At 46.2% G+C, this 11,800-nt stretch overlaps 1 protein-coding gene across 1 annotated transcript in view; it reads right to left on the reverse strand.

The window, feature by feature from the left end:
* Positions 1-11,800, reverse strand: part of LOC135548141 (SH2 domain-containing protein 3C-like) — a 112,124-nt gene that overhangs the window by 82,486 nt on the left and 17,838 nt on the right. The window contains exon 3 of the mRNA XM_064977434.1: positions 2,776-2,815. Within this exon, the coding sequence (XP_064833506.1) occupies positions 2,776-2,815 (40 nt within the window). The remainder of the gene's footprint in view (positions 1-2,775; positions 2,816-11,800) is intronic.

Below are 11,800 nucleotides of genomic sequence, written 5' to 3' on the forward strand. Positions count from 1 at the left end.
CAAAGTCGGGCACCTATTGGTAGATGTGTAAAAGAAGAACAATACAAAAAAAAGAAGCAGACATTGAATATACCTTTGGTAACTAAGATCCCATGGCACATAAGAGTAGGGGTGTTAACTCCGGTGTCCTGGCTAAATTCCCAATCTAACCCAAATCAAATCTAATTTTATTTGTCTCATACAACATGGTTAGCAGATGTTAATGCGAGTGTAGCGAAATGCTTGTGCTTCTAGTTCCGACAATGCAGTAATAACCAATGAGTAACCTAACAATTTCACAACAACGATCTTATACACACAAGTGTAAAGGGATGAAGAATATGTACATAAAAATATATGAATGAGTGATGGTACAGAACGGCTTAGGCAAGATGCAGTAGATGGTATGGAGTACAGTATATACATATGAGATGAGTAATGTAGGGTATGTAAACATATTAAGTGGCATTGTTTAAAGTGACTAGTGATACATTTTTTACATACATTTTTCCATTATTAAAGTGGCTGGAGTTGAGTCAGTATGTTGGCAGCAGCAACTCAATGTCAGTGATGGCTGTTTAACAGTCTTTTGGCCTTGAGATAGAAGCTGTTTTTCAGTCTCTCGGTCCCAGCTTTGATGCACCTGTATACTGACCTCACCTTCTGGATGATAGCGGGGTGAACCCTCAAACCATCCTGGTCACCTGTGTGTGTGTGTGTGTGTGTGTGTGTGTGTGTGTGTGTGTGTGTGTGTGTGTGTGTGTGTGTGTGTGTGTGTGTGTGTGTGTGTGTGTGTGTGTGTGTGTGTGTGTGTGTGTGTGTGTGTGTGTCTATGTGTGTGTCTATGTGTCTGTGTGTGTGTCTATGTGTGTGTGTGTGTGTCTATGTGTGTGTGTGTGTGTCTATGTGTGTGTGTGTGTGTGTGTCACAACATCAGGGTCACATTCTCCCTCTAACCTCTATTGCGGTTAGAACCCCAGAAACCAGGTGTACACCCCCACCTACTGGCCTAATCCAGAACCTCACCTCTCTACTGGTTTGATCCAGAATCTCAACTACCTACTGGCCTTATCCTGAGCCTCACCTACCTACTGGCCTTGTCCAGAACCTCACCTACCTACTGGCCTGATCCAAAACCTCACCTACCTACTGGCCTGGTCCAGAACCACAGACACCTAATGGCCTGATCCTGAATCACACCTACTGGCCTGATCCAAAACCACACCTACCTACTGGCCTGGTCCAGATCCTTAACCACACCCACCTAATGGCCTGATCCTGAATCACACCTACTGGCCTGATCCAGAACTACAGCTACCTACTGGCCTGATCCAGAACCTCACCCACTTACTGGCCTGGTCCTTAACCACACCCACCTACTGGCCTGGTCCTTAGCCACACCCACCTACTGGCCTGGTCCTTTACCACACCCACCTACTGGCCTGGTCCTTAACCACACCCACCTACTGGCCTGGTCCTTAACCACACCCACTTACTGGCCTGGTTCTTAACCACACCCACCTACTGGCCTGGTCACGAACCACACCCACTTACTGGCCTGGTCCTTAACCACACCCACCTACTGGCCTGGTCCTTAACCACACCCACCTACTGGCCTGGTCACAAACCACATCCACTTACTGGCCTGGTCCTTAACCACACCCATCTACTGGCCTGGTCCTTAACCACACCCACCTACTGGCCTGGTCCTTAACCACACCCACCTACTGGCCTGGTCCTTAACCACACCCACCTACTGGCCTGGTCCTTAACCACACCCACCTACTGGCCTGGTCACGAATCACATTCAACACATTGGCCTGGAACCCAGAAGTGCTGAAGCAGCGCTGTTAACTTTGGATTCAATTTCCTTAATGGCATAATTAATTAGGCTAAATGCTGAGAGAGACTTCTGAAATGGGCCTAACTGCAGAAGCACAGGGGTATAATCACCTAGAATTACATTTCAAAGACCACATTACAATGATAGTCCAATATAACTAAAGTGCTTTTTTAAATAAAAGACCCTTCAGTATAAATGATCCAGATCTAAAATGAATTCTACACAGTCGTATATAATGATTAGTGAAGCCACTTTAACACTTTAAGCGTAGAGACTTATTTAAATCTACATTAAACACAAAACAAGAAAGTATTTGGAGAGTTTGAAGTGTGTAATCCACAAACACCATCCAACCCATCCAACCCTCGCAGAGAGGCGAGCAGAGCGGTGAAACCACTGAGTAACATTACAAACACGGTCGCCGCAGTCAGGAGCTTAAATGAATACAGCTCCCCTTAAACCTCACGACGAAGCCAAAGCAGATCAACACACTGGTCCCCCATAACCGCACTAGAGGGATCAACACATTCAACTCACACTGATACTAAATGGTAGGACTCGGACGGTACCCGTATCGCAATATGTTTTCCATGGCAGAAATGAAAACACGAAGCAGACAAAACTCTTTGGTCCTCTAAAAACTTGCTGTATGTAAAATATTGTGTGTTATATTATATATATACTGTAGCTTGGAAAATAAATACATGTGACTTTGGATGACAACATAATGATGTCTGTTTCCAACATCAGGGCTGAAGATGTATCCGCTTCGCATGTCCTTTGCTTGCCGCACTCACTAGCTGGTCACCACTGCTAAGATGGGTTTTTATCTCCCAATCCCTTCCTTTTCTCAGATGCTGTGTGGACTGCTGAAGCCTTCTGAGTAGGGCCACTGACACTAGCAGAACCAGCATAGACAGACAGGAGGGAGAAGGGAAAAAAATGTGTCTTACCTTGACATATTCACCCTGGCTGTCTGTTGGGTCCATGTGGCTGTTTTGAAGAGGACAGAGAGAATTGTATCAATATATTATTAGTCCAATGTGTGCAGAATGAAGACTGATAACCCTATACTGTGCTATATACAATAAGCCTATTCCCCATGGAAGTGCTACAGGGTGTATTAACATGCTTTACATCAGGGGATAAGAGATCACATAGCATGCTTCATCGTGGAGGAGGAGTATGAGCCCTCAAATCTCAAGGTCTCCAGAACATTACCACATAACTCACACTTTGCATAGAGAGAGACCAAACGTCAAGGCCCCATGGTGGAGCTGGGAGGAGACATGCGTTATAGGCCCCACGACGCAGCTGTAGCCCCCACAGCGCAGCTAGATCATATAACCCTGCCCATCAGAGAGGGTAATTACATGCCCTCTGAGGACAGAGTTTCAAAACCCTGTTATTTCTCACAGTCCACACACACACACACTCGCTCACACATACATACACACAGCCAAACACTCACGGACATGCATACGCTTGCTCAAACACACACACACACACGCACACACACACACACACACTTTAAATGTCCTGGTTCCCACAGCGGAGTTGTATGCCCAGTCAGTCATATTACATTACATTGCAAAAGCCCTATGGCGGAGCTACATTGCACATGTTCACTGTGAAACAAGATCAAAGAGTCCCATGACAGAGCAGAGCAGGGCAGGGCAAGAATGGGAATCTGATAGGCCCTGTGGTGGAGGCATGGATCTTGACTGGGAATTTTACATAGGCCCCACGGTGGAGCTTGATTACATTCCACATCATAGGCAAAAAGATAGATTTAGACTTAGATCAACTTGGATTTTTCTGCAAGGACATATAGAGGATACTACCCACCACAACTGAACCTTCACTCCAAATCAAAACTCAAAACCTACAACCTGATTTTGGACAAAATGACATGCTACCAAAGATTCTTATTTCTAAGGTATATACAGCAAATGCACTGGCAAACCAACGATTAGCAAAAGAAGCACAAGAACCCTGAAAACACCATGCGACCTGGAACTGAGTGAGTAATGTACAGTCTGAAGCTACTTTTAAAGCCAAGAAGAAAAATTATATATTTGACTTTATAAGGAATAACTGAATGCTAAGTTAAGGCTACCAAGCTTGCTAGGACAGAACAGATCCGGCTACAACTTCAATTTCCACTGAGGTGTGAAGTCAGAGGTGTCAAAGCCCTTGAGCCCAACAATGACAAGAGAGTTTCACAGCCTCCCCCAACCATATGCAGAGGCCTTTGAAGCTCCCTCAGTCTGTGCAGAGGTCACTACAATACAGTAGCCACTGGATTCATCTCTATTTTGAACTGATGAGCAGCCAGGACGCTTCAAATGTAAATTACCCCAATAAGAAACAATATTTTTGAATTGATCACATCAGAAGATATCCTCCTTACAATCTCCAAAATACAACAGCCACAGGACAACTTTGTTTGGACGTCGTAAAGGACCATTTGCCGAAACTGAAGAGATGTAATCGCCCTCCAGGTTCCCTCGGAGAGTTCATCAATGAGCTTGATGCCTTGATAAGCTCCTTTCCTGAGGACGGCTCACCTCTCACAGTCCTGGGCGACTTTAACCTCCCCACGGCTACCTTTGACTCATTCCTCTCTGCCTCCTTCTTTCCACTCCTCTCCTCTTTTGACCTCACCCTCTCACCTTCCCCCCCTACTCACAAGGCAGGCAATACGCTCGACCTCATCTTTACTAGATGCTGTTCTTCCACTAACCTCATTGCAACTCCCCTCCAAGTCTCCGACCACTACCTTGTATCCTTTTCCCTCTCGCTCTCATCCAACACTTCCCACACTGCCCCTACTCGGATGGTATCGCGCCGTCCCAACCTTCGCTCTCTCTCCCCGCTACTCTCTCCTCTTCCATCCTATCATCTCTTCCCTCTGCTCATACCTTCTCCAACCTATCTCCTGATTCTGCCTCCTCAACCCTCCTCTCTTCCCTTTCTGCATCCTTTGACTCTCTATGTCCCCTATCCTCCAGGCCGGCTCGGTCCTCCCCTCCCGCTCCGTGGCTCGACGACTCATTGCGAGCTCACAGAACAGAGCTCCGGGCAGCCGAGTGGAAATGGAGGAAAACTCGCCTCCCTGCGGACCTGGCATCCTTTCACTCCCTCCTCTCTACATTTTCCTCCTCTGTCTCTGCTGCTAAAGCCACTTTCTACCACTCTAAATTCCAAGCATCTGCCTCTAACCCTAGGAAGCTCTTTGCCACCTTCTCCTCCCTCCTGAATCCTCCTCCCCTCCCCCCTCCTCCCTCTCTGCAGATGACTTCGTCAACCATTTTGGAAAGAAGGTCGACGACATCCGATCCTCGTTTGCTAAGTCAAACGACACCGCTGGTTCTGCTCACACTGCCCTACCCTGTGCTCTGACCTCTTTCTCCCTCTCTCTCCAGATGAAATCTCGCTTCTTGTGACGGCCGGCCGCCCAACAACCTGCCCGCTTGACCCTATCCCCTCCTCTCTTCTCCAGACCATTTCCGGGGACCTTCTCCCTTACCTCACCTCGCTCATCAACTCATCCCTGACCGCTGGCTACGTCCCTTCCGTCTTAATAAGAGAGCGAGAGTTGCACCCCTTCTGAAAAAACCTACACTCGATCCCTCCGATGTCAACAACTACAGACCAGTATCCCTTCTTTCTTTTCTCTCCAAAACTCTTGAACGTGCCGTCCTTGGCCAGCTCTCCCGCTATCTCTCTCAGAATGACCTTCTTGATCCAAATCAGTCAGGTTTCAAGACTAGTCATTCAACTGAGACTGCTCTTCTCTGTATCACGGAGGCGCTCCGCACTGCTAAAGCTAACTCTCTCTCCTCTGCTCTCATCCTTCTAGACCTATCGGCTGCCTTCGATACTGTGAACCATCAGATCCTCCTCTCCACCCTCTCCGAGTTGGGCATCTCCGGCACGGCCCACGCTTGGATTGCGTCCTACCTGACAGGTCGCTCCTACCAGGTGGCGTGGCGAGAATCTGTCTCCTCGCCACGCGCTCTAACCACTGGTGTCCCCAAGGCTCTGTTCTAGGCCCTCTCCTATTCTCGCTATACACCAAGTCACTTGGCTCTGACATAACCTCACATGGTCTCTCCTATCATTGCTATGCAGACGACACACAATTAATCTTCTCCTTTCCCCCTTCTGATGACCAGGTGGCGAATCGCATCTCTGCATGTCTGGCAGACATATCAGTGTGGATGACGGATCACCACCTCAAGCTGAACCTCGGCAAGACGGAGCTGCTCTTCCTCCCGGGGAAGGACTGCCCGTTCCATGATCTCGCCATCACGGTTGACAACTCCATTGTGTCCTCCTCCCAGAGCGCTAAGAACCTTGGTGTGATCCTGGACAACACCCTGTCGTTCTCAACCAACATCATGGCGGTGGCCCGTTCCTGTAGGTTCATGCTCTACAACATCCGCAGAGTACGACCCTGCCTCACACAGGAAGCGGCGCAGGTCCTAATCCAGGCACTTGTCATCTCCCGTCTGGATTACTGCAACTCGCTGTTGGCTGGGCTCCCTGCCTGTGCCATTAAACCCCTACAACTCATCCAGAACGCCGCAGCCCGTCTGGTGTTCAACCTTCCCAAGTTCTCTCACGTCACCCCGCTCCTCCGCTCTCTCCACTGGCTTCCAGTTGAAGCTCGCATCCGCTACAAGACCATGGTGCTTGCCTACGGAGCTGTGAGGGGAACGGCACCGCAGTACCTCCAGGCTCTGATCAGGCCCTACACCCAAACAAGGGCACTGCGTTCATCCACCTCTGGCCTGCTCGCCTCCCTACCACTGAGGAAGTACAGTTCCCGCTCAGCCCAGTCAAAACTGTTCGCTGCTCTGGCCCCCCGATGGTGGAACAAACTCCCTCACGACGCCAGGACAGCGGAGTCAATCACCACCTTCCGGAGACACCTGAAACCCCACCTCTTCAAGGAATACCTAGGATAGGATAAGTAATCCTTCTCACCCCCCCTCCTTAAATGATTTAGATGCACTATTGTAAAGTGGCTGTTCCACTGGATGTCAGAAGGTGAATTCACCAATTTGTAAGTCGCTCTGGATAAGAGCGTCTGCTAAATGACTTAAATGTAAATGTAATGTAGCTAGCTAACAACTTCCTTTCCACATGGAAAAAAATGGTGTACAGAGACTTGCTAGCTACGTTAGCTGGGATTTTGTACAATGAATCTGCCTCCCGAAAAAAGTTACTGTACTTTACATTACTATTCATATTTTTGACCAATTTTACTTTTACTCCACTACATTCCTAAAGACAATTATGAACTTTTTACTCCATACATTTTCCCTGACACCCAAAAGTACATGTTACATTTTGAATGCTTAGTAGGACAGAAAAATTGCCTAATTCACATACTTATCAAGCAAACATCCCTGGTCATCCCTACTGCCACCTTGGAGATATGTATACGGTCTATAGCTAAAAAAGTAATACTAAGTGTATGTTGTGTAGTAAGCTGTTAGTAGTCCATGTGCCTCACCCTAATAATTTGGTCCCCCCTTCTCAAAACTTAGCATACTGTTCTGGCACATGTAGCCTATAGCCTGTTTTAGAGAAATGTAATCATAGAATATTGTAAGAGCTTTCATTGTCTGCTTGTATGACTCCTTTATTTATCCTACGGTTCTGACTTGGTGTACAGGGAGAATAGTGTAAGAACGGCCTATGTTATTTTTAAAATTTATTTAACCTTTCTTTAACTCGACAAGTCAGTTAAGAACTAATTGTTATTTACAACGACGGCCTACCCCGGCCAAACCCGGACGACACTGGGCTAATTGTGCACCGCCCTGTGGGACTCCCAATCCCTGCCGGTTGTGATACAGCCTGCATTATGAATTCTGTTGCTGTACATTTCAAGTGCTGAACAAATAGTGATATTGACTATGTTCGTCCTGGTTCGCTCATTAATGTCTTCATCGAAATGACGCATTGCCTCTCATCAACTCGTCGTACATCTTGTCAGTAGAAATCCCATTTGTTTAAGCAAATCAGCCAGCTATGTTTTTTGAAAGGCAGTAAATGAGGCTGAATGAACTGTTTTTCTGCCTGACAACGCTCTGCTGGTATGCAGGTGTAGCAGTGGTAACGATTCACTCAATGGATTTGAAAAGAAAGCTCTGTTGTTGGGACAGCTTTATGTAGGCCCTAACAGTTTGTGGGCACAGTTTCTCACTGTTATAGTGCAATTCATGTATTGTTTCGTGTTGTGTAGTGGCTTTGCTGACATGCTGACATGCATGTACATGTTGTTGTTGGTGAGTTTGCACCACCAAGATTTACATGCTAAAATCGCCACTGCATACCAGACAGACACAAAGAAAGACCCAGCTGGGGTTCCATCTATGGTTCAGTGGTCATCAATCACTCTTACTATCTCATAAATTCTCCTACTATAGCCTAGGGTGGTCTAGTGGTCTACGTCGCTGCCTACTGTGAACACATAGAGCTATGGGATGGGTTCACATCTGGCCCACTGCTATCTCTTCTATTTTTCACTTCTAACTCTCTATCTAAAACAAAATGTACAAAGACATAAAAAAAAACGAATAGTCTCCTACTGCAGCGACTTAGACCACTAGACCACCCTAGTTGGTTGTTCGTGCACAGCCAATAAAATTAGGCTACCATGGTTAAGATCAGTTGTGTAAAATACTTTATAGTACTACTTAAGTCATTTTATTTGTGTATCTTTCCTTACTTTACTATTTATATTTTGGACAACTTGTATTTTTACTGCATACATTTTCCCTGACACCCAAAAGTACTTGTTGCATTCTGAATGCTTAGCAGGACAGATAATGGTTCAATTCACACACTTATCAGGAGAACGTCCCTGGTCGTCCCTACTGCCTCTGATCTGACTGACTCACTAAACAGAGAACATCCCTGGTCGTCCCTACTGCCTCTGATCTGATCTGACTCTGATCTCACTAAACAGAGAACATCCCTGGTCGTCCCTACTGCCTCTGATCTGACCGACTCACTAAACAGAGAACATCCCTGGTCGTCCCTACTGCCTCTGATCTGACCGACTCACTAAACAGAGAACATCCCTGGTCGTCCCTACTGCCTCTGATCTGACCGACTCACTAAACAGAGAACATCCCTGGTCGTCCCTACTGCCTCTGATCTGACCGACTCACTAAACAGAGAACATCCCTGGTCGTCCCTACTGCCTCTGATCTGACCGACTCACTAAACAGAGAACATCCCTGGTCGTCCCTACTGCCTCTGATCTGACCGACTCACTAAACAGAGAACATCCCTGGTCGTCCCTACTGCCTCTGATCTGACCGACTCACTAAACAGAGAACATCCCTGGTCGTCCCTACTGCCTCTGATCTGACCGACTCACTAAACAGAGAACATCCCTGAGAACATCCCGTCGTCCCTACTGCCTCTGATCTGACCGACTCACTAAACAGAGAACATCCCTGGTCGTCCCTACTGCCTCTGATCACTCACTAAACAGAGAATATCCCTGGTCGTCCCTACTGCCTCTGATCTGACCGACTCACTAAACAGAGAACATCCCTGGTCGTCCCTACTGCCTCTGATCTGACCGACTCACTAAACAGAGAACATCCCTGGTCGTCCCTACTGCCTCTGATCTGACCGACTCACTAAACAGAGAACATCCCTGGTCATACCTACTGCCTCTGATCTGACCGACTCACTAAACAGAGAACATCCCTGGTCGTCCCTACTGCCTCTGATCTGACCGACTCACTAAACAGAGAACATCCCTGGTCGTCCCTACTGCCTCTGATCTGACCGACTCACTAAACAGAGAACATCCCTGGTCGTCCCTACTGCCTCTGATCTGACCGACTCACTAAACAGAGAACATCCCTGGTTGTCCCTACTGCCTCTGATCTGACCGACTCACTAAACAGAGAACATCCCTGGTCATTCCTACTTTCTCTGATCTCGCAGACTCACGAAACATACATGCTGTCACACCCTGATCTGTTTCACCTGTCGTTGTGCTCGTCTCCACCCCCTCCAGGTGTCACTCATCTTCCTCATTATCCCGTGTATTTTTACCTGTGTTTTCTGTCTGTTGACAGTTTGTTTTGTTCGTCAAGTCTATCTGATGTCCTGTACCTTGTCCCACTGGATTACTGACCTCTGTCTACCCTGACCCTGACCCTGTCGTTCTGTACCTTATGGACTCTGATCTGGATTACTGACCTCTGCCTGCCCTGACCCTGAGCCTGTCGTTCTGTACCTTATGGACTCTGATCTGGATTACTGACTTCTGCCTGCCCTTGACCTGTCATTCGTTTTGCCTGCCCCCTGTACTAATATTAAACTTTTGTTACTTTGACAATGTCTGCATCTGGGTTTTTCCTAAAACGTGATACATGCTTTATTTGTAAATGATGAATGTGCCCATGACTATCTGTAAATTCAAAGAAGAAGAATCCTGTTAATTGTTTACCTTGTTTAAACATCTGTATATTTCCATAGTGTTTCTCATAGTCAACAGACTACTGTACAACCCCCTACCGAGACAATATAGAACATACATTCCTTCCTGATGTTTTAAACAATTTGCTCCTTAGCAAAAAGCAATTGATCAAGCAACAATTTAATAGGACTGTCTGGGAAGGGAAATAGCTGTTATTGGCAGAGGTTTGGAACTCTTTCTTATTGGTCTCAACTAATTTACCGCCTGGTGATGTCATCAGGCAGACCAAAACTCCATCCCACCAAAACAAGTGAAATTTCATTATTTTCTCAATCTCAACCTCAATTTCACAGAATTATTCCAACTTCATCACATGGAAATATATATATAAAACACAGGAAAATGATGTTTTTGACTGCACTGGGTTACTTCCTGAATTGACTAAATTGAAATAGAATTGATCCCAACACTGGTGGGAACATTATTTTACCTGGAGGTCTAGGAGAAGGATTGGTTTAGATAATCAGCCAAGTGTTGTCGAGCCTCATTCTATAAATAACTTAATCTTGTCTCCATAGAGATAGCTTTCTTTGTTGTTAACAAAGTATGTTCTTGTCCCTGCGGTTTACATCAGAAAGGTACTTTTTTATCATCCTGCCTGGATATAATACTAGGATTAACAGGGGAGAGTTATCACCCTGCCTGGATATTTAGGATCATCCTGCCTGGATATAATACTAGGATTAACAGGGGAGAGTTATCACCCTGCCTGGATATAATACTAGGATTAACAGGGGAGAGTTATCACCCTGCCTGGATATAATACTAGGATTAACAGGGGAGAGTTATCACCCTGCCTGGATATAATACTAGGATTAACAGGGGAGAGTTATCATCCTGCCTGGATTATCACCCTGCCTGGATATAATACTAGGATTAACAGGGGGAGTTATCACCCTGCCTGGATATAATACTAGGATTAACAGGGGAGAGTTATCATCACCCTAGGATTGCCTGGATATAATACTAGGATTAACAGGGGGAGAGTTATCACCCTGCCTGGATATAATACTAGGATTAACAGGGGAGAGTTATCATCCTGCCTGGATATAATACTAGGATTAACAGGGGGAGAGTTATCACCCTGCCTGGATATAATACTAGGATTAACAGGGGGAGATATAATACTAGGATTAGTTATCACCCTGCCTGGATATAATACTAGGATTAACAGGGGAGAGTTATCACCCTGGGATATAATACTAGGAGTTATCACCCTGTCTGGATATAATACTAGGATTAACAGGGGAGAGTTATCACCCTGTCTGGATATAATACTAGGATTAACAGGGGAGAGTTATCACCCTGCCTGGATATAATACTAGGATTAACAGGGGAGAGTTATCACCCTGCCTGGATATAATACTAGGATTAACAGGGGAGAGTTATCACCCTGCCTGGATATAATACTAGGATTAACAGGGGAGAGTTATCACCCTGCCTGGATATAATAC

This window comes from Oncorhynchus masou, chromosome 11 (assembly GCF_036934945.1).
Source record: "Oncorhynchus masou masou isolate Uvic2021 chromosome 11, UVic_Omas_1.1, whole genome shotgun sequence".
NCBI classification, from domain to species: Eukaryota; Metazoa; Chordata; class Actinopteri; order Salmoniformes; family Salmonidae; genus Oncorhynchus; species Oncorhynchus masou.